Source organism: Schistocerca cancellata, chromosome 3 (assembly GCF_023864275.1).
Source record: "Schistocerca cancellata isolate TAMUIC-IGC-003103 chromosome 3, iqSchCanc2.1, whole genome shotgun sequence".
NCBI lineage: Eukaryota > Metazoa > Arthropoda > Insecta > Orthoptera > Acrididae > Schistocerca > Schistocerca cancellata.
Window position 1 is genome coordinate 804,033,627 of NC_064628.1, and position 26,638 is coordinate 804,060,264.

The 26,638-nt window shown below is 41.1% G+C and overlaps 1 protein-coding gene across 2 annotated transcripts in view; it reads left to right on the forward strand.

Moving 5' to 3' along the window:
- LOC126175863 (E3 ubiquitin-protein ligase Ubr3) overlaps window positions 1-26,638 on the forward strand; it is a 281,912-nt gene that overhangs the window by 50,013 nt on the left and 205,261 nt on the right. For both annotated transcript variants that reach the window (XM_049922876.1, XM_049922877.1), the window contains exons 6-7: window positions 10,721-10,854; window positions 17,666-17,894. In XM_049922876.1, coding sequence (XP_049778833.1) covers window positions 10,721-10,854; window positions 17,666-17,894 — 363 coding nt within the window. The remainder of the gene's footprint in view (window positions 1-10,720; window positions 10,855-17,665; window positions 17,895-26,638) is intronic.

Sequence of the window (26,638 nt, forward strand, 5' to 3'; positions counted from 1 at the left end):
CATCTCAAAAATGAGATCAACAGGAAGTGCAAAATGGCTAAGCAGGCATGGCTAGAGGACAAATGTAAGGATGTAGAGGCTTACCTCACTAGGGGTAAGATAGATACTGCCTACAGGAAAATGAAAGCGACCTTTGGAGAAAAGAGAACCACTTGTATGAATATCAAGGGCTCAGATGGAAACCCAGTTCTAAGCAAAGAAGGGAAACCAGTAAGGTGGAAGGAGTATATAGAGGGTCTATACAAGGGCGATGTTCTTGAGGACAGTATTATGGAAATGGAAGAGGATGTAGATGAAGATGAAATGGGAGATATGATACTGCGTGAAGAGTTTTACAGAGCACTGAAAGACCTAAGTCGAAACAAGTCCCCGGGAGTAGACAACATTCCATTAGAACTACTGACAGCCTTGGTAGAGCCATTCCTGACAAAACTCTACCATTTGGTGAGCAAAATATATGAGACAGGCGAAATACCCTCAGACTTCAAAAAGAATATAATAATTGCAATCCCAAAGAATGCAGGCGTTGACGTGTGAAAATTACCGAACTACTAATTTAATAAGTCACGGTTGCAAAATACTAACGCGAATTCTGTGCAGACAAATGGAAAAACTGGTAGAAGCCGACCTCAGGGAAGATCAGTTTGGATTCCGTAGAAATATGGGAACACGTGAGGCAATACTGACCCTACGACTTATCTTAGAAGCTAGGTTAAGAAAAGGCAAACGTATGTTGCTAGCATTTGTAGACTTGGAGAAAACGCTTGACAATGTTGACTGGAATAATCTCTTTCAAATTCTGAAGGTGGCAGGGGTAAAATACAGGGAGTGAAAGACTATTTACAATTTGTACAGAAAGCAGATGGCAGTCGAGGGACGTGAAGGGGAAGCAGTGGTTGGGAAGGGAGTGAGACAGGGTTGTAGCCTCTCCCCGATGTTATTCAATCTGTATATTGAGCAAGCAGTAAAGGAAACAAAAGAAAAATTCAGAGTAGGTATTAAAATCCATGGAGAAGAAATAAAAACTTTGAGGTTCGCCGATGACATTGTAATTCTGTCAGAGACAGCAAAGGACTTGGAAGAGCAGTTGAACGGAATGGACAGTGCCTTGAAAGGAGGATATAAAATGAACATCAACAAAAGCAAAACGAGGATAATGGAATGTAGTCGAACTAAGTCGGGCGATGCTGAGGGAATTAGATTACGAAATGAGACACTTAAAGTAGTAAAGGAGTTTTGCTATTTGGGGAGCAAAATAACTGATGATAGTTGAAGTAGAGAGGATATAAAATGTAGACTGGCAATAGCAAGGAAAGCATTTCTGAAGAAGAGAAATTTGTTAACATCGAGTATAGATCTAAATGTCAGGAAATCGTTTTTGAAAGTATTTGTATGGAGTGTAGCCATGTATGGAAGTGAAACATGGATGATAAATAGTTTGGACAAGAAGAGAATAGAAGCCTTTGAAATGTGGTGCTACAGAAGAATGCTGAAGATTAGATGGGTAGATCACGTAACTAATGAGGAAGTATTGAATAGGATTGGAGAGAAGTGGAGTTTGTGGCACAACTTGACAAGAAGAAGGGATCAGTTGGTAGGACATGTTCTGAGGCATCAAGGGATCACCAATTTATTATTGGAGGGCAGCGTGGAGGGTAAAAATCGTAGAGGGAGACCAAGAGATGACTACACTAAGCAGATTCAGAAGGATGTAGGCTGCAGTACGTATTGGGAGATGAAGAAGCTTGCACAGGATAGAGTAGCATGGAGAGCTGCATCAAACCAGTTTCTGGACTGAAGACCACAACAACAACACTTAAAAAAAGGGAAAGTGTCATTCTTTACACAACTAAAGCTGACAAATACCACACATTCCACATCTAATCTATGAATTTTCTATATTTGATGACATATCCGCTTTCTTCTGATGCCATATATAAAGCTATGATTTTATTTCTATTTTTTATGCTGGTAAGCTATGGTCAGAATTTTCTTTTAATTGAAGAGGGAAGCTCAGAACAAAAATATTAAAGGTTTAATTATTGTAGAAAGTATTGATCCTGACAGAAACATAATAGAGTTATATGTATTGTACCAAGGGATTTGAAATTGCATCTTGTGTAAAACTCTGAAGGAACTGTTATATTGTTCTGTTTGAATCCGATCCTTGATAAAGCCAACAAAATTGTAATTGTTGGGGGGGGATTGCAAGTGCTATAGGTTTTCTCGCCATACGTGTTCCTTCAACAATATGGTATCCAATGACAAAAAGAAAAAAAAAAAATCTTGAAATCTTAACTCTTGAACAGCTCTGTTTTACAGTAAGAATACACTATTCCTATTAACAGAAAATACTGATCAGTTCCGGAATTGCCATTTTAAAAATATTTTATCTCATCTCCTTACACAACTTGCAGCCTATGATGATTACTATATCGATTCTGTCATTGGTGATGAATCTTGTATTGGCTGCAGGAACTCCCTGATTTAAATTAAATTCTGTCATTATTTGGTATGAAAATGATGTGACACCGAAGCCCATTATGCAACGTGTTTTGTATAAGTCTTCGTAAGTCTATCTTTATACGGGATGGTTGAGGGACTTAAGCTGTTCAATATAAAATGTCAAATCAAAAACACCTTCAGCCATCCATATTTCTAATTTTATTTTATTTTTGCAATGAGTTTTGGGGTTTCACTACACCACCTTCAGGCCTCCTCACTGTGTAGGAAAATAATCCCCACTCTCTTGCATCATTGAAATAGAGGCCAGCAATTCAGTAAATGGTATCTGTAGACTTCTTTTGTAGCAACGCAAGCCCTTTATTCATCAGTTACAGACTGACTCTTGTAAAAAAAATTAGTAACTTAATTATAATTTCATTTCATATGATTTGGTTTTTCTGAATGATAGTGATAGTGCAGGATCACCACCTTTCCATGGAAGCTTTCAAGTTCTTTCACTTAACGTTACACAGCTGACACTATTGTACAATGGATGAAGTCTGTGCCTGATGAATGAAGGAATCATGTTGTAAAAAACGAAGTCTACTGATAAGTTACTGAATGCTGGTGCCTATTTTGTTCACACACTCTTCCTACACATTGGTCGGGGGGCATGAAGAATGGTTAGTGAAATGCCGAAACTGGTCACAGAAATTGTAGGTATAGATGGCTGAAAGTGTTTTTGTTCTGATTTTTTTGTTTTTTATAAAGTCTGTCTTTCGAAGTGCCCAATGCAGATAGTACAAAGTAAGTTCAACTGTAGTCAAACATGGCTAGGGAACTAAAGGTCAGTCATGACCTTCAATTGAATCCCTGTGTTTCAGTTTCTGAAATGGAAGGATACTCACATTAGCAGGTCTACAGTTTTGTATTGATTGTTCTCATTTGTTATGATTTATGATTCAAAATACAGCTCCTACAGATTGTCTGAACTTTTGTCCCTTTGGCACAATCTGGTATTGCAGACTCTTTTAATTTACTTAAACTTTCTATGATTTCTCCCTTTGTAAGTAGTGTAGTTAATAATTGCAGTAAGTAATTTGAGTGAATTCCTTTTTTTTACTACATTTACGTATCACCTTAATCTAAAGAAGAAATGTCTTGTGGATGGAGGGGATACCACAGAAAACTTATATAAAGTTCCTGAATGATGTAAATTGAAATCAACAGCTGTATTGTAATTCAGACATCATTTATTTAAAACATGCTACCATTTTCACCATAACCAAGCATCATCTTCAGACCCAAAGTTTAATCTGCCATCAACGTACAAACCACAATGACAAAGCCCAAGAGTTTTCAAATGGAGATAGTACAACTTATTAAGCAAGTTACACCAGCATGTACAACCAAAAATGTCATGTGCAGCAGAGCCAAAATCAGTTGAATTCTGTAACTTCCAGTAACAAGCCTACCAATGGTCAGATGAAAACTGAGATGATGCTTTTTCACTTCAAAACTTGTAGCATGTTTTGAATAAATGGTGTCTGAATTACAATACATCCATTGGTTTCAATTTTCATTATTCAGGTACTTCATGCCTAGCTACTGTCCTTGATGGGTTACATGAGACTAATATCAGGTTGTGGTGATACGGCATTTGAGTGCTTCTTCTCCCAACTATGTATTGAACACGAGACACTCCACAGCCTTGTTAGTTACTTACATATCCCATGGTACTGAAAACAAACATAGTAATACTCATTGTGTTCATGCCAACTACCAGTTTGTGTCAGGTGTTTGTGCTTTAGCACTGAGCTGAAAAATTGCAGTAAACTGGTAAAAACTTATCAACTCAGTTGTAATTTTGTCATCATATGATTTGATTTTTCTGCGTGGTACGATAGTGCAGCGGGAGTAACATGTTTCCGTGCCAGTTTTCATGTTCTTGCTCTTAACATTACACAACTGACATTGGTGTATGATGGAGTATTCATTTTTGGTTATCTCTCTTCATTTTCAAATCTTTCATTGAATATGATGGATTCCATTTGCTTATAAGATCTAAATTATTTGTGAGGAGCTGCCTCTACCTTTTTGAACTCAATGTGTTGTTGACTATTTGTCATTTGGCACCTGTAATGAGGTTGTAACTAGTTTAAGTAATACACTACCACCTATTAATTTCAGCACATGCTGGTATTTCAGATTTACAACACAAATCAAACATTATTTCTCACAAAATAAAATTATATTAGCTTCCACGTATATAATACAATCACAATCATAATCATTATATTTTACTTTCATCAAAGTATCCTCCTTTGGATTTAATGACTGCCTCACAAACTCGAGGCATGCGGTCAGTTAGTTTTTTTAGGTATCGTGAATCTATATGATTCCACACATCCTTAACAATATTCCAGAGATGTTCTTTGCTGTATATATTAACTTCCATGATATTTCTGTCCACTTCATCCCAACCCATTTCAGTGGGATTACAATCGGAGCTTTGGGATGGCCGTTGCATATCATTCAGTACTGTCTGTTTTTCCTTTGGTGCAGTGCAGTTCGTTCAGTATGCCGACCAATGTTTTGGGTCATTATCCTGTTGTACGGTGAAGCCTTTTCGTACTAAGTGCAATCCACTTCGTATTGCATAATACTGAAGTATGCGATGGTACTGCTTCTGATCCATACATCCTTCTATTTTCACATTGTCGCCAGCTCTATCTCCAGCAAAACATCCCCAAACCGTAATAGAACCTTCACTGTTTTTAACTCTAGGTAGAACACACTGATGAGCTACCCTTTCCCCTACAAATGGCAAACAAATATTCTCCTTCTGGTTCCAAAAATCTCTAACTTCAATTCATCGGTGAATAACACCTTTGTCCACTCTTCCTATGTCCAATTATGATGTTTTCTAGCCCACTCAAGTCTCTTCTGTTTATTTACGGGCATTAGAAGACGTTTTCTTGCTGTGACACGTCCTTTCAAGCTGGCTACAGTCAGTCTCCTCCTTCCTGTTGTAATAGATATTGTTGTCGTATTCATTTCTACCAATTCTGCACGAATTTGGGACACTCTTTTGAATCTATTTCTCGTACTGGTAATTCTAATATATTTATCATCATTTTTAGTTGTTTTATGAGGTCATCCTGGTCGTGGTAAGTCCTTATTGCTACGTGTTGTCTTCTGGCGGTGAAGGTTGTAGATAAACCTGCTTGGCTAAGTGCTACAATTGCAGCACGTTTTTCTGTGGATATCTCCACTCGGGGAGCCATACTAGCGATGTGCACACTTCAGTGTCATGAAGGAACTGACGTGCAGGAACCACGTGTTATGTATCACAGCAATGCTTGCTGTTTGCTGTGGACGTCACGTAACTACAGGGAACAACACAGGTGCACCAAATCTGGCGTCCATTGGCAAATAGGTAAATAAACGTATCAGATAGGTACATAACGTTAATGCACACAACATTGTTTGTTGGATACTATTGTATCTCAGTGACCACAAACAAAAATCATGACGTGATACAACTGTTGTACTATTCCTTTGCTTCCTCAACTGTACCCAAGGTATTAGACCTTATCTACAGAGAACTAGATATCATTTATTGGGTGTACTGAAATTAATGAGCGGTAGTGTATGTGCACTGAAAAGAAAATGAAAATAAGGGGGAAAAGCTTCCTTCTTCATCCCGGCTGCTGCAGATTTACTGTATGTCCTATTGTGCACTACTTTCTTATTGCTTTACGTGAATACCTGCACCGAGTCCCTCGCCTTCTGGCTGCTACCTAGTGGTGAATTGTCCATGCTGTCTTCATTGCACTACACCGAGTTTTTGTAGCTCTAATGCTAATAACTTAGTCTCAGTCTGAATTTACTCACCATGACTAGAGAACAAATATTGTATGTGTACTTATTCTTATTACTACATGTAGTGCAGTATTTTTGTTGTGCCTGTCTGTGCTGCAACATCTGCTCTGTATGGTGAGCTGCAATCTGTCATTTTCATAATATTGTTGTTATTCCATCCTGGATTTTCCATAGTTTAAGAACTATTCTGTAACATAAAGTTTGATGCTTCAATGGACATGGATTTTTCCTCCTCAAAATATGAAATGTCCCCCTTTCCTGTTCATGCAAGATAGTACAAGAACGTGTGTGCAAACTACCCAAAAAGATAAAGTATGTATGTCGGAACACTCATTGAAAACTTACCAGTACTTACAGTGCACATAATATCTACACTTGTTTCCTAGGAAAACTTCAAAATGAAGTGACAAAAGTATCTGAATACCTTTTGTTAGTACCAGGTGAGATGGTGCAATAGCTGAAGACCTAGACTCACATTTGGAATGAGTGGGTCCTGATTCACCATCCAGCCATTTAGATTAAGGTTTTCCCTGGTTTTCCTAAATTAAGGAAAGTTCCCACACGGGCTAAGCACAGCCAGTTTCTTGCCCATCCTTTCCTTATCAATGATTGTGCTCTGTGTAATTCCCTTGTAGCCAGCAGGATGTTAAACCATAACCATCCTTCTTTCATTGTTTGTGTTGTGGGCATGTCCAAGTAATTTTAGCACATTGGAGAAAATAGAAGATTACATTTACATCTTTTATGTAGAATAGTGTAAACTTTCTTTATATAAATATATGTTACAGCAGTTGAAATCTGCAGCCTGTGTGTTTGGCAGCCCAGTATTTCATCTGGAGAGAACCCTCTAAGCCATGAAGTAAATGCGAAGAGTACAATTGACACCCCATTGCATTTCAGTTACCCAACATCTATAATGATCTATGCTTTTGACTGGCACTGACAAAGTAAATTTGTAATACGTATAATCGTAATTATCAGCTATGTGATGTCCATTGTCTGTTGATGATGACTGCCGATGGACTTTACCATGTGTTAATGATCTTCAGTGATACGCATTATGCTACACACGCATGTTTTCTGATGGCTTATATATATTAATACGTCAGAGATCCGCCTTAGTTGCGAAAAATTACTGGTCTTTACCCAGGTTTCAGCGAGAGTAATCTAGCCTTCTTCAGAAGTATAAAATAATCTAATACATGCCAGAATAAGGCATGCTCAAACATAAAAAGCTAAAGTACCATGGTACCATGTCAAGCTACGTTGCTTAGCTGAGGAACAGCCCTGACCCCACTTCATGGAAAGCAGATGGTTAGCTGTGGACACTGTGTTGGAACTAACTGAGGGGGGGGGGGGGGGGCTGACTTACAAGTTCAGTTCCTGACGATGGTTTGTAATGCCAAAGCAGGGCACAAGTTAAAATAGCACATTGCAAGTTCTGCTTTTCTTCTTATTTCTCAATGCGCAACTCAGAAAGTGGAAAAAGACCTCCTTACATCATTTCACTATCTTCTGTATTGATTCTACTAAATGCAACAGAGTGCCGTATCATGTTTACCCGATTAGAGGACGAGGTATTTCTCCCAAATGTCATTCAAGAAATACAGGGTCATCTTATATTCACAGATTAAACTATTGCTGCTGAGGTCAGCACTATTATGTTGTTTAGAAGATGAATACAGGGGTCATCTTACGTTTACAGATGAAGCATTGGCTATTGAGGTTGCATGCAGATTTATTTTGAAGAATTCAGAAGGGTAGGGCTGGACAAACAATACTCACATTCAAACAGGCTTGAGATTTCCTGACATGCCAGAACATTCAATACAGTATTGACCTTGCTCTAACAATCACGTGGCTTTTGACTCCTAATTGTCTGGAATAGAGTAGGAAATAACGTTACATTCTATCGTCTTACAAACTCTTTTTGTATTTGAACAGGTTTCTAATGAAAGTTTTCTTGCAGTATGAATAGTGTGTATGAACATTTATGAAGCTTTTTAAGTAAAGGTAACATTAAAAAGGCAAAAAATGTTGTCCTTTAAAAAAAAAAGTTACTTGATTCTGAACCCAAGTCAGTATTTAATTTGGTTGTGAGAGACTGTAAGGATTTACAAAAAGGGTTGTAAAGGAGAAATTCGGCCACTGTTCACATATTAGAATACCAGGCAAAAACAATACCAGCTGTTTAAAATAGCTTTAGAACAAGATGATGATGATGATGATGATGATGATGAAAATTAATTTAGAATTAGAAGTCCAACAAATGAAATAATCATATTAAACTGACTGTAATTGTTATCGTGAGAATAAATTACAGCAATAAGGCCCATCATGGAGATAGTTCTAACAGTTGTCACTAGATCACAGGACAAGTGAAAGTTCAAGAATTGGACGTAATCCGGATTGCGATAGTTAATAATATGATCCATGGCAATAAAAAATTTATAAATGGCGTAATCATTAGAGCACGGAAGCACTGCAATAAATATGCCTGAAAAGGCCGTGTGCAGAATCAAGTTTTGAAGGGCTTGGTGCTTAGTTCCTATGTGAGCTGGAAACATCAGGTAAAAGATTTTTGGCTTAGTCTGGACCAACTACCATTTTTGTAGCCATTCGGACATGTCTTAATGTAGCTATGTTGCAGTGCATTAAGCAAGGTTTGAACAATGAACTGGAGCTGGTGCCCAGGCAAATTGTGGAAATCAATTAATTCCTTTTGCAAAAGATTTTAATTGGGCTGAAATTTATGCTCAGCTAAGAGCACCATTTGTGTTGTATGTGCAAAGTCATGCAAAAAACATGTATTGTGGGAGGTTTTTTAAGTATGCTACTTCTATTCTTTAACCGTGTACTAATTGGCTCAAACTTTGCACGAAGGTAGATAAATGAAAAAAGTCGAATCAAATGTTTTTTTATTCCATTGTTAAATACAACGGTTTAAAGTTGAGCTAAATGTAGCACGTAAAATTCGTTCTTGCATGAATTGAATGCATGGAAAAGGTTCAGAGTGAATCACATAAATAAAAAAAATGCATTCTTACAATAAAATTGAAATTTTGCTTTCAAAAATCTAGCTTCACTCTGATTTTACCTGCAAAAACACATTTTTTGGTGATGTTTTTACGTATGCCACTTCTATGTTTCAAAGGTGTGCATAATGGTACAAATTTTGTAAGAAGGTAGGCAAACATATGTAATTAATGGTCATCCTGTTTTGTGAAAGCTTTATTCTTTGCCATGATATAACGGTCAATAGCTGAACATAAAAACATTTCCAAACTTCAGCTCTGTCTATGAGAGTTAATAACTGTTTCTTTCTGCATGTGTACCTTAATACTAAAGTGCATGAGAGAGTACAACTTTATGACGAGTATATTGTAGAAGTGCGTACTTAGGATATTTGACCGACAAATTTATATTTTGTGACATTTCTTTCCCTGCCAAGACGGTTGTTACTGTAGTCATCCCAGGAGTATAAGAAGTGTAAACAACAACCAGTGAAAGCTTGTGGGGTTTCAGCAGATGCCAGTGTAGCTTTGTGAAATAGTATGTGGATGGGGACTCTTTCATTAATGTAATGCTCTCTTTGAAACAGTGAGTTGAGTTTCATTCATTGTATTTATTTAGCCTCTTTTATATGGCCTACCAAATTGCTGTACATTGTTTCCATGTAGAACTCTCCATTCCAGTTAACAAGACAATGAGATAGTCCTTAAATTTGAATTTCTCAGTAATTACCTTGTTGTTGTGAAACATATGTGAAAACTTAAAATTACAAAACTTTGAAATAAAAAGACTAATTGTTGGAGATATTAAAGAATGGCTCCTTGTGAATTATCATAACAGGAACTATTTGAGTAGATATGATTGACTTACAAATAAAATGAAAGAGACTTGTGATCTGGATATTTCAGAATGTTATAAGAGAGAAAACATGAAAGGAGGAAGGAAAAGATAAATAAAACTGTTCTGATTATGATGAAGGAGAAGTTTATGTCTTATGACCAACTCTTTAGTTGGAGTAATACTTTTGTTCCTTTTCATCATCAGAGAATCAGCCATTCAACTTGCTAACTGTGTGTCTTAAATGGTAAATGAAGGAACTGCCTTCAAAGTTTTGGGTATTCGATATTGAACTCCTATTATAATTTATTTGTGTGTCTTATCCCTGCCACAGTTATGTTTTTTTATCCAGACAATTCCCCACTCTTGGAGATGTTAAATCTGTCAGTGATCTTTCTATTTTTTTAAAATTTTGAAATAATATGTTTAACTCCTCTACTTGTACCTGCAAGAACAAGTTATAACTGTCTATTGTAATCACAAAGTGCTGTTTCATAAATTGCTGATTCCATAATAGATATATTGCATTTATTTTTTTCAGACTGCCCATCGCTGCAAGAGCAACTAATACATCGTACCTTCCTTGAAGAACTTGTGTTTTGGACAGTTAAGTTCGAATTCCCCCAGAAAGTTGTTTGCCTCCTCCTCAACATGTTACCTGACCCAGATTACAAGGTACTTTATGGTGTACTTACTACTCTGCACTTTATACAAGCTTAAAATTTTTGTATAAATATGTAGTATATATGCCTTATGTGTCAGCAGCAACATTGAATTGAGTGGGGGATGACGGGAGGGGGGGGGGGGGGGGGAGGGAAGGAGGCAGGTGCAAGTCTTTCCGCTCCTGGGATTTGAATGACTCCTTACCCTCTCCCTTAAAACACACATCCTTTCGTCTTTCCCTCGTCTTCCCTCTTTCCTGATGAAGCAACTGTTGGTTGCGAAAGCTTGAATTTTGTGTGTATGTTTGTGTTTGTTTGTGTGTCTATCAACCTGCCAGCGCTTTCGTATGGTAAGTCATATCATCTTTGTTTTTAGATATATTTTTCCCACGTGGAATGTTTCCCTCTATTATATATATTTTTCACCCCTATGAAATCCCCAAACCACCTTCCCTACCCTCTGGCTCCTACCCTTGTAACCGCCCCCGATGTAAAACCTGTCCCATGCACCCTCCCACCGCCACCTAATCCGGTCCTGTAACCCGGAAGGTGTACACGATCAAAGGCAGAGCCACGTGTGAAAGCACCCACGTGATTTACCAACTGACCTGCCTACACTGTGATGCATTCTATGTGGGAATGGCCAGCAACAAACTGTCCACTGGCATGAGTGGACACAGGCAGACAGTGTTTCTTGGTAATGAGGATCACTCTGTGGCTAAACATTCCTTGGTGCACGGCCAACACATCTTGGCACAGTGTTACACTGTCCGGGTTATCTGGATACTTCCCACTAACACCAACCTATCGGAACTCCGGAGATGGGAACTTGCTCTTCAATATATCCTCTCTTCCCGTTATCCACCAGGCCTCAATCTCCGCTAATTTCAAATTGCCGCCACTCATACCTCACCTGTCATTCAACAACATCTTTTCCTCTGCACTTCCGCCTTGACTGACATCTCTGCCCAAACTCTTTGCCTCTGTATATGTCTGCTTGTGTCTGTGTATATGCGGATGGATATGTGTGTGTGTGTGTGCGCACGCGCGAGTGTATACCTGTCCTTTTTTCCCCCCTAAGGTAAGTCTTTCCGCTCCCGGGATTGGAATGACTCCTTACCCTCTCCCTTAAAACCCACATCCTTTCGTCTTTCCCTCTTCTTCCCTCTTTCCTGATGAAGCAACCGTTGGTTGCGAAAGCTTGAATTTTGTGTGTATGTTTGTGTTTGTTTGTGTGTCTATCGACATGCCAGTGCTTTCGTTTGGTAAGTCAGATCATCTTTGTTTTTAGATTTATTTTTCCCACGTGGAATGTTTCCCTCTATTATATTCATATCATTAATTTGAACCCAACAATTACGTTTGTTATTGTCACTGTTGCATTTCGAAATCTTTTCTGTCGTCTTATAAAATCCACCGTTTCTAGTTCACAAACAGTTCCTTTCACCTATTAAACAACCATTTCGGCTAGTTCTGATAACTTTCGCTTTATTTCCATTTCTGTTTTTCCCACATCACTGATAATTTTTAGCCGCTTCCCACAGGCTTTAACGTCATTATTTCTTTGCCAGACAATTGTTAGCCTCATTTTCATAATCTGCCACCACAAAACCACTCCTTTTAATACATTTACACGCAGTTTTTTCGAAATTTTCCCGAATTTCTCCATCCTTTGTGCACATCGTTGTCTACCAACCCAAGTTCACCACAGGATCAACATAGCCCAGCTTTAACCAACACTTTTTCGCCTTTTTTCACAACAGATCTCCAGTTACTTTCTAGTTCACCTTTATCTCTCCCCATATATTTTTATTTTCATTTTCATTTCAACCTCATGTTACACTTTCCACCTTCTAATAACATGTCACCCTCACAACACCCCCACAACGACCCCATTAAGTTTTATTTACATTCCCTACGTAAACATGCCTTCACCCTAGCCAGATTATGCTCGCATATTTTATTTTCTCAGGCTTGTCTGACATTTGGCATCACCCCCAAAGGCCTCACACTTAAAGTTCCCATCTCTGGCTGCAACCCTTCTTTCCATCAGTCCCTATACCAGTTCCAAACTGAACAATCCATTGCCCTCACCCACCTAATCCTTCACCTACACATCAACTCAGCCAATGAACACACCCGTCAACTCCTATCCTTAATAAAAGGCCTCAATCTTTCCTCTCCCACATCCACACCGGCTGTTCAGAGCATCCTCCTACAGGCCAACCGCAAATTAGAACAGCATGCCACCCTTCACCTAAAAAAACTATCCAATCTCCTGGTTTCCCACCTCCGGAAAGGCAACTCACTCACCCTTCACAACATTTCCAGCAAACCTCAACCTCCTCTCATTGCACACAAACCCAGTCTCTCCCATCTACTCAATCTCCCACTTCCAGCTCCACTCCCTCCAAAACCTCAAAATTCCAATCAACATAATCTGGAACCACAACACCCTAATTCAGTAGTTAACCTTTTCTCTAAACCTCTCTCCCAATCCGAAACCTCTGTCCTATCCAAAGGCCTCACCTTCATCCCCACTCCCAGATTCAACCATCAGCCCTTGTCAAAGATTTACTGTCCTACACTCGTACTCTCTGCTGGAAATATCACTTTGCCACGAAGAAAAATGATCCTAATCCTACTCCTAATGATCCAACTCCCCAAGACACTACCCAAATTGAATCCTGCCTGGAACAGTTCCGTCCTCCGTCACAGCGGGACCCACCTCCTCTTCCTCAAAATCACGCTCTCCAAACCTTCCAGGAATTTCTGACTTCCAGCCTTGCCTCCCAATCCTTCTTAAAAAACCTTAATCCTACTCCCAACATCACCACTGCTGAAGCCCAGGCTATCCGTGATCTGAAGGCTGACCGATCCATTGTCATCCTTCCGGCGGACAAGGGTTCCACGACCGTGGTACTTGATCGTCAGGAGTATGTGCCTGAGGGACTGCGTCAGCTTTCAGACAACACCACATACAAAGTTTGCCAAGGTAATCCCATTCCTGATGTCCAGGTGGAGCTTCAAGGAATCCTCAGAGCCTTAGGCCCCCTACAAAACCTTTCACCTGACTCCATCAACCTCCTGACCCCACCGACACCCCGCAACCCTACCTTCTACCTTCTTCCTAAAATTCACAAACCCAATCATCCCGGCCACCCCATTGTAGCTGGTTACCAAGCCCCCACAGAACGTATCTCTGCCTATGTAGATCAACACCTTCAACCCATTACATGCAATCTCCCATCCTTCATCAAAGACACCAACCACTTTCTCGAACGCCTGGAATCCTTACCCAGTCTGTTACCCCCAGAAACCATCCTTGTAACCATTGATGCCACTTCCTTATACACCAATACCCGCACGTCCAGGGCCTCGCTGCGATGGAGCACTTCCTTTCACGCCGGTCACCTGCCACCCTATCTAAAACCTATTTCTTCATTACCTTAGCCAGCTTCAGCCTGACCCACAACTTCTTCACTTTTGAAGGCCAGACATACCAACAATTAAAGGGAACAGCCATGGGTACTAGGATGGCCCCCTCGTACGCCAACCTATTCATGGGTCGCTTAGAGGAAGCCTTCTTGGTTACCCAGGCCTGCCAACCCAAAGTTTGGCACGGATTTATTGATGACATCTTCATGATCTGGACTCACAGTGAAGAAGAACTCCAGAATTTCCTCTCCAACCTCAACTCCTTTGGTTCCATCAGATTCACCTGGTCCTATTCCCAATCCCATGCCACTTTCCTTGATGTTGACCTCCACCTGTCCAATGGCCAGCTCCACATGTCCGTCCACATCAAACCCACCAACAAGCAACAGTACCTCCATTATGACAGATGCCACCCATTCCACATCAAACGGTCCCTTCCCTACAGCCTAGGTCTTCGTGGCAAACGAATCTGCTCCAGTCCGGAATCCCTGAACCATTACACCAACAACCTGACAACAGCTTTCGCATCCCGCAACTACCCTCCCGACCTGGTACAGAAGCAAATAACCAGAGCCACTTCCTCATCCTCTCAAACCCAGAACCTCCGACAGAAGAACCACAAAAGTGCCCCACTTGTAACAGGATACTTTCCGGGACTGGATCAGATTCTGAATGTGGCTCTCCAGCAGGGATACGACTTCCTCAAATCCTGCCCTGAAATGAGATCCATCCTTCATGAAATCCTCCCCACTCCACCTAGAGTGTCTTTCGCCGTCCACCTAACCTTCGTAACCTCTTAGTTCACCCCTATGAAATCCCCAAATCACCTTCCCTACCCTCTGGCTCCTACCCTTGTAACCGCCCCCGGTGTAAAACCTGTCCCATGCACCCTCCCACCACCACCTACTCCAGTCCTGTAACCCGGAAGGTGTACACGATCAAAGGCAGAGCCACGTGTGAAAGCACCCACGTGATTTACCAACTGACCTGCCTACACTGTGATGCATTCTATGTGGGAATGACCAGCAACAAACTGTCCATTCGCATGAATGGACACAGGCAGACAGTGTTTCTTGGTAATGAGGATCACCCTGTGGCTAAACATTCCTTGGTGCACGGCCAGCACATCTTGGCACAGTGTTACACCGTCCGGGTTATCTGGATACTTCCCACTAACACCAACCTATCGGAACTCCGGAGATGGGAACTTGCTCTTCAATATATCCTCTCTTCCCGTTATCCACCAGGCCTCAATCTCCGCTAATTCCAAGTTGCCGCCACTCATACCTCACCTGTCATTCAACAACATCTTTTCCTCTGCACTTCCGCCTTGACTGACATCTCTGCCCAAACTCTTTGCCTCTGTATATGTCTGCTTGTGTCTGTATACGTGTGGATGGATGTGTGTGTGTGTGTGTGTGTGTGTGTGTGTGTGTGTGTGTGTGTGTATACCCGTCCTTTTCCCCCCTAAGGTAAGTCTTTCCGCTCCCGGGATTGGAATGACTCCTTACCCTCTCCCTTAAAACCCACATCCTTTCGTCTTTCCCTCTCCTTCCCTCTTTCCTGATGAAGCAACCGTTGATTGCGAAAGCTAGAATTTTGTGTGTATGTTTGTGTTTGTTTGTGTGTCTAATGACCTGCCAGCACTTTTGTTTGGTATGTCTCATCATCTTTGTTTATATATATATAAAAACAAAAATGTCTGCTTGTGTCTTGTATGTGTGGATGGATATGTGTGTGTGTGCGAGTGTATACCTGTCCTTTTTTCCCCCTAAGGTAAGTCTTTCCGCTCTCGGGATTGGAATGACTCCTTACCCTCTCCCTTAAAACCCATATCCTTTTGTCTTTCCTTCTCCTTCCCTCTTTCCTGAAGAGGCAACCATTGGTTGCGAATGCTAGAATTTTGTGTGTATGTTTGTGTTTGTTTGTGTGTCTATCGACCTGCCAGCGCTTTTGTTTGGTAAGTCTCATCATCTTTCTTTTTAAATATATTTTTTCCCACGTGGAATGTTTCTATTATATATATATATATATATATATATATATATATATATATATATATATATATATATACGAACACAAGCAGACATATTTAAAGACCAATATGTCTGCTTGTGTCTGTATATGTGTGGATGGATATGTGTGTGTGTGTGCGAGTGTACACCCGTCCCTTTTTCCCCCTAAGGTAAGTCTTTCCGCTCCCGGGACTGGAATGACTCCTTACCCTCTCCCTTAAAACCCACATCCTTTCGTCTTTCCCTCTCCTTCCCTCTTTCCTGATGAGGCAACAGTTTGTTGCGAAAGCTTGAATTTTGTGTGTATGTTTGTGTTCGTTTGTGTGTCTGTCGACCTGTCAGCACTTTCATTTGGTAAGTCACATCATCTTTGTTTTTAGGTATATTTTTCCTGCGTGGAATGTTTCCTTCTATTATAACTATATTTTCCCAGACACAAGCACACTTCATGCATTCGAGACCCCTCTCTCCAGCCACAGTTCTGACTGCAGCAGCCAAAAGGAGTGATCATGTATGTGTGAGGTGTGCTTGGTTGTGTGAATATGTGTGTGTTCTCTTTTCTTCCTTGAAGAGGGCTTTGGCCGAATGCTCAGTGTAGCTGTCTCTTCATTGTGCTTGTCTGCAACTCAGTGTGTCATCTTTATGGTGTGTAACCATCTATCCTTTTTGTAGTATTATAAGCATTGTTTATTGTAACTTTTGCCATGAACTGCAACTGGTTGAACATTATTCTCTAAATGGGTGTGGAACACACTCTTTAATAATCTTTGCAGAAAAAATAATGAGAATGTATTTGTTAAACCATTGGTTGTTATGGTGAATCATAGGCTAAGCAAAAATGTAGTGGATAAGTGTAGTATAGATTTTATTGTCACCACTGATAATGATTTCACTGTAGTGTTATATTTACCATTGTGTTTGATTAATTGTTCAATGTATCTGTAAGTGCTTATAAGTATACCAACAATGGAAATTCCTGGATGGAATAATACACAAAATAAAGGAAAGGTAACCACTTACCTATAGCTGACTGAAGTATGATACACAGAAACACTCGAAAGAAAACTGTGTTTACTTTTGCTTTCTCTAGCAAAAGTACATACATTCACCTACAAATGATGTCACAGATCCCAAATGTATGCCATGGGTGCGAGTGTGTACATTGGGTGGCTGTGTGTGTACTTTTGCTAGAGAGCTCAAAAGCTAGCGTAAATACTGTTTTCTTTTGTGTATTTCTATGCGCATCACTCATCAGTCAGCTATAGGTAAGTGGCAACCAGTTCTTATAAGTAGCTAGATACTGCCATGTGAAGTCTTTTAGGAGAGTAAGGAACATTTACTTGTGAAAGTAATATTTCCTTTTGTTTGCAGGAAGCTCTGACTGAAGCCTTCGTCCTTCACTATAGTCGAATCTCTATGATGCTGGAACGTTCAGCAGATCCTGATACTTTATCAAACAGAGTTGTTCATGTTAGTGTGCAGTTGTTCTCTAATGAATGCCTAGCATTCCATATGGCAGAGAATCTGAATCTGTTGCATGTCATGGTTATTAGTTTGAAGTACATGATGGCAAAGATACTTATACCAAATACTTTGCATGGTAAGTTAATAAATTTGTTTAATGTTGTAAGATAACACTTTTGAATAGAAAATAAATAATAATCTACTTAGGACAGCATTTTATCAGAAATTTGGATTTGTTGATGTGTACTGTTTTATAAATAATGGTTAAGAGAGGGGGAGGGTGGAGGCGGAGGCAAGTAGACTAGCTACAGCTGGATGGAACAATGAAGGACTTTCTGAGCAAGATATAACTGAAAAATAAAAACCCATCTTAAAATATAACTCATGTGACTGAAAGAAGAGGACATAAGTACCTGTAAGAAAACTGATGAATTGAATTCTGTTGGTGCAGTAGAAGAAAATTAGGAGAAAGAATCTCATTAACTAATTTTAACTCTGAAATTTTCTCTTGGGTATCTATGTTATGCAGATGAGAATTAATGTTGCAGGCTGAATTTCCCTTTTCTTAACCTTAGTTTTCAGTAGTGTGCAGCAAATTAAATGCTTTTGAGCATACAAATCCCAGTCTGAGTAAGTGAAACTGTGTACACACAGGGAAGTGATTGTCTTGGTGATTCACGAAATTTTTTTCGTAGTATTACTAAATTGAATCACAATGCATTATGGTCATAAGTATAGGACATGAATTTTTGTGATGTTACTGACTTATTCTGCCTTGTCATTCTGGTAAATTATTGTGGAGAAAATGTTTCAAGCACATTTTGTAAAAAAAATATTCCCCTCCACATTCAAATTTTCTTCACCATTTGAAAAATATTTGCCTTCCTGAATGTGTTCGGAGGAAATGCATACAAAATTAACAAATATCTTACAAATATATTTTCTCTGAACACATTCAAGAAATCAGATTATGTTCTTCACAGTGCAGAGCATTTTGAATGCGTGAGGAAGTACGATTAGCCATAAAGATCCACTGCAATTTCTGCATAACTGATGCTGTGGTATTTGAACTTTGCATATGATTTCACAAATTACTTATCCTTTTTCTCTTTTGTACTGATTAAACAATACATTCCAGCTACTGAAAGAGTTAAAAGTTTAGTAGCACTCATTAACAGTGATTCCAAAACACAGTTGACTTACTAACTTTTGTGGTTGTCAAGATTTGCATCATCTGGATCAAGAAAGGAAACAGAGAATGAAAAAGGTAACTATATAGGTTCTTTAGGAAATCAAGAAAAGCAGGGAAGTCATAAATTTGTTAAGAAGTAACAATGGGTTGACAGTCAAGACTTAATTTCAGAATGATAATGAGTTGCTGGTATTTTATAGAGCAAAGGTGAACGCTTAACTGAGAGAAAGTTAATAGGAAATAAATGAGAAATTGCAATTGAAAGAAAAATTAATATAACAAAGATGAAAAGAAAAAAAAGAGGGGTTTCAAGGGTCGGAGGAGGAGAGGGAGCTGGAAAAATAAATGAAAGTTAGGAAAATTGTATAGAAATTAATATTTACAGCTATATCAATACTCCACAAACACTGTGAAGTGTTTACCAGAGAGTACTTCCCACTGTGTTCACGGTGTCACACATTAAGATTTCTTCCCATCAAAATTCATTAATAGACTACAGAGAGATTGACTGCTTAAATGCCACTGTGCTCGCTGTGATTAACCTAATTTTGTCTTCACTGTCTCTGTAGGAGCAATACGTATGATATCACTGTTGGTACAAAAGCTTCATTGTCACTGATACCAGTTTTAGTATGGATATCCTCAAAGAGATCAAGTCTACTTGTTGCTATTATATCTACCATTACCATCAATAGTGAGCTTCTAAACTATCTGTTCTAAGTAGCTTTCGGAGGAAGCATTTAGCATTGTTTTGTATGATGTCTTTTCTTACCCACTACTTACTAAATGGTAATTATCCCAGTCAATTCTCAGATGATGCCTGGATAGCCATGAGTGTTAAAGCGCTGCTTTCAGGCCGGAGAGATGCGCCAACCCCAGATTGAACCGGCCTGTCATTTTAATGACAACGGTCAGTGTGCTGGCCGGTCTGGAAGTGGTTTTTAGTCACTTTTCTCACATCCCACTTGTAATGTCCTGGGGTCGGTAGGAAAGACCTAACAGTCAATTTGAATACACTTTATTACAATTAAAGAAAAGATGCCTCCTTGGCATACACTAAGTGTTAAACGTGGAACAAATAGAAAGAAACCCACAACTCTGCGGTAGCAAAACAGATAAGGAAACAAGACAATGGACGAAAATACTAACCACAAACTACTCTACAAAATACAACGTGCTACTTAAATACTACGGTGAGTGAATACAAGGCGAGGGCCAGCATAAGTACTGGTCAGAGCTGTTCCTAGTGGTTGGTAAATACTGCTGATCTGTCGGTCTAGGCGTGCCTATAAAGCCAGGTTGGCAGAGTGCTGCATCAGTCATACGAGTTCAGATTGGTGGAACACTGTTACATATTGTCTGGCAAAGTAGTTCTGTGTTTATTTGGAAAGTCTGTTATTGTTTCTGTCCGCTGGTGATGTTTCTCTCCGTGCTGTTGAAAGGGGGTTAGCAACCCATCTTGCATTTATGTTCTGCGGGCCCTCTAACAATAAGGGGCCACTATGACATTTCTCGCTCTAGGGAAAAAAAAGGCACAGCACCATAAACATCCATAGGAGTAGGGGCATCCTGCTTGACGTCCATGGGTTCATGGCAGGCAGGGGTGGGAGGCGGTGACGCAGCACGGCAGCTGGCGGTGGAGGCAGAGGTTCCGCCACAGGGTGGTCAGCGATAGGCACTGGCAACTTCCCTTGGGTGCCGTGGTCCACCAGATGGGAGCGGAGCTGGTTGAAGTGCCAGCGGGCGGTGGAACTGTCGGCGCACCTGAGAGATGCCATCGCCTGGCTGCAGAGTTGGGTGATGACGGCAGGTGCCCAGCGCATCCGTAGTTGAGAGAAGGTCCGCACCCAGACCTGTCTGACGAGAAAGGAGTGCTTTGGCATACGGGCGGGAGGGTGAGAAGCCTCAGGAACTAGGACAGATAAGGAGGAGCAGAATGGTTGACTGTGAAGTATCTCTGCTGGACTTTACCAGCATTGGGGGTGCCGCAGTACGTAGCCAAGAAAAGAAGCATGGCCTCCTCCAGCGGGTGATGGCTCAGCAGCTCATCGAGCTGGGTCTTGAATGTCCACACAAAACGCACCACCCAGCCATTTGATGCAGAGTGAAATAGGGTTGTTTGGACAAGAGAAATTCCATTGACAGTACAGAATTGCTTAAATTCGGTCAAAGTAAACTGTGGACCGTTATCCATAATAATCGTTTTGGGGAGTCCCTCGATAGCAAAGGGGCACCATAGAACTTTGATAGTCTCAGCAGAAATGGTGTTCATCATGCGGGAGACGTAAGGGTATCCCAAGCTGGGGTCAATCAGTATGAGCCACTGGGAACCATGAAACGGCTCTGCAAAATCCAAATGGAGACATTCCCACAGAGCAACTGCATCTGGCCACGAAAAATACTGGTGCGGGGGTGCTGCCTGACATGTTTGGCACGTGGTGCAGGCTGACATGAGGGAGGCACCAATAAAGATGTCAGCACACCAGCTGTGTGGAAAGGACTATGCCCCAATGGCCAGCTTGGAGAAGGTAGAGGACACGGCCGCGCAACGCATGTGATATGACCATCCAGGAAACATCAGAATCACTATGCAAAAGAATAATGCCTCAGTGGAAAAATAGACTGTGCCAATGATCCCAAAAGTGCTGGACCTCTGCATTGTGGACGCTACGACAGTTGCTCGGCCACAGCGATTTGGCAGTGGAGAGCTTGCAGTGTCTGATCATGGGCGGTGGCCCGCCAGACCGCATCTGTTTGTTCTATGTTTCCACTTTGTGTATGCCAAGAAGGTGTCTTTTCTTTAATTGTAATAAAGAGTGTTCAAATTGACTGGTAATTCTTTCCTACCAACCGGAGGGGCTTCTTCAGTCCTTGGTGGATACTCTACAGCAGATTCAGGCAACACTCGCACATCCTCACTCTCACTCACCAGCGTTGCATGAAGTAGCCCATAGGGTTGTTTCCATCACAGATAAATTGAACACGTTGCACGTGGCTCCACCAACATTTCCGGCTTTTGATAGGTAAAATCGAAGTCTGTTCTCTTTTATTTTTATTTTTTTTATTTTAGCGGCAGTCAGTCCACAGGTGCATCATTTATTTCAACAATTGAACCCTGAGCAGTCCCCTTGAGATCTCTCGTTTACTCACATTAAGGGCTGCCTTTTTGAGTACTGTGATGCAAAAATACACATCACCTTTGCCTGTCAGACTTATTCTTATCGAAAGTTTCCAGGTCAGACTTATTGGTAATGGATTATGATGCTCCATGTCTCTCCCGCGATTGTAAATTCGGGTGCGCCAACATTGCGTGCAAGCAGTCTTATGCCTCTTCATTGATCCACGATATGGTGGTGTTCTACGCACCAGATGAGGGTCTTTGGGCAGATGTTTTGAAGTTACAGGACTTATCCCTCGACACCTGTCTGCTGATCATTTGTGCGTTTGAACAGTCTCACCGGCTACAACAACCGTGTCTTGATCCAGCTGTTTTAGCAGCTCGCCAGTTGCCTAGCAGTGAGCAGAAGCCTCATCAATCCATTGGCCCACTCCATGACAGGGAGTCTTTCAACATCCTGTCCGGACTGTTTCCAGACTCACCAAAACTAAGAGTGCCCCCACCAGCGAGCAAGATGCACAAACCCAGCCGAGCGAGCCATATCGCCTTGGTATGTCAGGCTTACAGAAACATCGTGTCGATGCCACGCTTCCTGCGGATGCATAGGCTGGTTACAAATCATCATCTCACGCCCTGGATGCCTCACATTCCATTGATGGCCAAGTATTCTCCATCATTCCCCAATTGGGTGCCAGTTTTCTCGTTACCTTGGAGTTTGTGCATATTCCGGTGGTCTTTCAAATTGACACAGCATCATGTGTCTCTTCTTGTGAATGGTGCCACATACCAACATTTGGGCTCGCCGCTTTATCCTTGTACACTCGCACCCTGTGCAGTTTCAGTAATCACTCGATATCTGGCGGTAGCGTTTTTTCCACACACATCTCTTACAACGGCTCTTCCTCAGTGCTGTTTTTGGTGGTCGCATCCCCTGGCGCTACTAATCTTCTGGGTGTGGACATTTTTGGTCGTCTGAGTTTATCAGTGCAGAACGCAGTACAGGTGGTGCTGATTCCCTCATCCTCCTTGCCCCATTACTCAGAAAATACGACACGTTGTTCTCATCCTCCACACCAGGGGTGAAGGGTTTCACTGCGCATGTTCAGCTTCTTCCCTCTGCTGTTCCTCGTTTTTCTAATGCCTACCCAGTCCGCTTTGCTCTCCAAGACAGGTTCCAGGGGGGAATTTTGATGCTTACAGGATGAAGGCACCCTTTCTCCCGATGCGCAGTCACCGGGAGACTCCTGTCATAATAGTCGAGAAGCCGTATGGTACTTTACACATCTGTGGCGATTTTAAGGTCACGGTCAATTCTCAGTCCGCCATCGATGCCTATCCTTTCCAATCAGTGGATGACATACTCACACATCTTGCGGGCTCAACCATTTTTGCCACAATTGATTTGTATGAAACTTATTTGCAGCTGCCATTGGGATGAGGAATTGCATCAGATTCTAGTCATCAATACCCCGTGTGGCATTTCCCGGTACAACCGCCTCCCGTTTGGCATTGCCAGCTTTCCCACCATTTTTCAACGTCAGGCACCTGAGGCGGCCAATTATTTGGACGGTGCCATCGTCGGTGGCTCTTCCACGGCGGACAAGGTGAATAGGCTGTTTCAGGTTTTTTCCGAGGCTAACCTGCGTTGCGGAAAAGAAAAGTGACTTTTTTTGCGTGAGAGGTCAGCTATCTTGGATTCACGATTGATGCCCACCTCCTACACGCCTCTAAGGAGTGTGTCGAGGTGATTAAAAACCTGCCTTCTCCCACCAACGTGAAGCAACTGCAGTCCGTTGTCGGTCAAATCGACTATTATCGGTGCTCCATACCCCACGCTGCTGAGATTTCGGCGGCTTGACTGGGTTATTGTGTAAGGGTGTGCGTTGGGTTTGGGTCACAGCGTGTGAGAAGTCTTTCACACGTCTCAAGTCAGCTCTCTCCCACCCTCCTTATCTGGCCACTTACAATCCTTCCCTACCCCTCATTGTCACCGCCAATGCCTCGGACTATGGCCTGGGTGCGGTCCTCTTGCAAGTTGTCGACATTGTTGAGAGGCCAGTGGTTTTTGCATCCAAAATATTAACCTATGCTGAAGCCAAATATAGTCAAATTGGGACGGAAGCTTTGGCACTGGTTTTTGGCCTGACGAAATTCTAAGATTTCGTGTATGGTTGTCCTTTCATGCTGCAGACCGATCACTAACCTTTAGTTTATTTGTTTCTCCTGGGTGCTACAGTGCCCACCCGGGTGACGTGCCGCTTCCAGCATTGGGTGCTCTTCCTGGCGACATTCGACTTCGATATTGTTTACCACACCTCTGAACGGCACGCAAACGCCGATTTTCTGTCCCGGCTGCCTGCCGGGGCAGATCGTGGGTTTGATGCTCCCCCCTTAGTTTATTTCCATGTTGACCCAGACATGGACGAAACAAGACAATGGAAGAAAATACTGACCGCAAACTACTCTACAAAATACAATGTGCTACTACAAGACTACGGTGAGTGAATCAAGGCTAGGGCCGGCGTAAGTACTGGCCAGTGCTGTTCCTAGTTGTTGGCAAACCCTGCCGGTCTGATGGGCTAAGCGTGCTTATAAAGCCAGGTCGGCAGAGTGCTACATCAGTCATATGAGTTCCGAGTGGTGGAACACTGTCACGTGTTGCCTGACAAAGTAATTACATGTTTATTTGGAAAGTCTGTTATTGTTTCTGTCCGCTGGCGATGTTTCTCTCCGCGCTGCTGATAGGGACTTAGCAACCCATATTAAGTGTCAGTTGTGCAGGCCCTCTATCAATAAGGGGCTTCCGGGCCTTCTAACAATAAGGGGCCGCTACAACACCACTAAGTGAATGCTGGGCTGGTACCCCAGTCTCACCTCAGTTACACAATTTGCAAACATTTAGAAAACTTTCACCCACTTTCACATGTATCACACTGCATGCATATTGCTGTGATAAACACATTACGTCCCAGAGGGTAATGGGGTGGTGACAGGAAGAGCATCTGGCCACCCCTTAAATTATGCTAAGTCCTTTAATTATTGTGCTGAACCTGCGCCAATGCGAGACAAAAGCACAAGAAGAAGAATTCTGGCATTATTAAGGTCTTCTCAAATGATGACATTATGATTAACTATCACATGTATGTGAACTGAAGTTTTCTCAAAGTTTTTGTGTTACATCAAGAGATGAGTCTGATATTCAAAAAAAGAGCCAATTGCAAGACTACGACCCCTCTTGATGCTGCACACAAACCTAAAAATGAAGTAAAGTAAAATGAAAGCGAATGAAAAATAAATATACTGACAATATGACAACACAGACAGTAAGTAGGAAGAGGATAGAGAGAAAAATGTGGAATAAAAACAAGGGATGGAGAAATCAGCATGTGTAAAGACCAGGAAGATGATGAGAACCTAAATTAGTTAGCAAATAACAGTGCTGTCGGTAGGATTAATCTCTGTGTACTGCATGTCACAGTATGCAATAATATCATTCTTGCCATTCCTATTTTGTGGAATTTTCTGTATGTTTTTATCATTTAGAATTGATTTCTGTGATTGTGCAGGCATGATGTATACTATTCAGGTATTGTAGTTTTATTACAGGTGGTGTAAAGGAAACAACGAATATTGCATGAACAAATGACACATTTATGAACTTCACAAGAGAGGATAGTAATCTGAGTCTTCAAATTGAGTATGCTTCAGCTGCCAGGAGAGCAAACAGCAGGAGCACAGAGAGTGGCACAGATAGAGGGCAAATTTTTGAGTCCACGATGTATTCTTTGCCTTTCCCTGCTCATAATTTACCAAATACCTGCTTTCGTAATTGCTCTCCAGTACGTTTTATGTTGGCTATTTCCCACAGTGGTTTTAGGATTATTGTATGTCCTAACGTGTAAAGTAAAGAATATGGGTATATGATAATCATTCTGTAGGATGAGGAGAGAATTTGTAGGAAGTATTGATCTCATTGGGTACACAACTGAAAGAAGTCATGTACTTCACTTAGAAACTGGTTAATAGATACTGTGAACAAAACATGACCTATATAACATTTTTTAATTGCAGTTACCAGTTTTGGCCAAATTAGACCACCTTTTGATAAGAAATAGAATAAGGAAAACCAAAAACATTATTACATATTGTCATCTAATTCATTTATAGTAATAGATGAAGAAATTATATTAGTAAATGTATCAGGCTATGTAAAATACAGGACAACTGTAGCCCCTGTAACTGTCAGCTAGTGTACGTTGGTACCACAGAAATCATCAAAAGTGCCACAGTTATACATGAAAGGTTTATTATAACGCTCACTTAGGGCCTGCAGCATTTATTGAACACAAGTAACTTTGGCAACAAAAAATTACAGTTGCTGTCTGTCCATGAGCCAAAGAGTGGTAGTTGTCATTGGCATATTCATTTGAGCCGCAAAAGAAAATAATGTGAGACAGTTTCTGATTAAGTTGAATAGTCCAGTTACTACTTAGCCAAAAAATGCTTGTTTTGTAATCAACTTTTCATATACCGTATTTACTCGAATCTAAGCTGCACTTTTTTTCCGGTT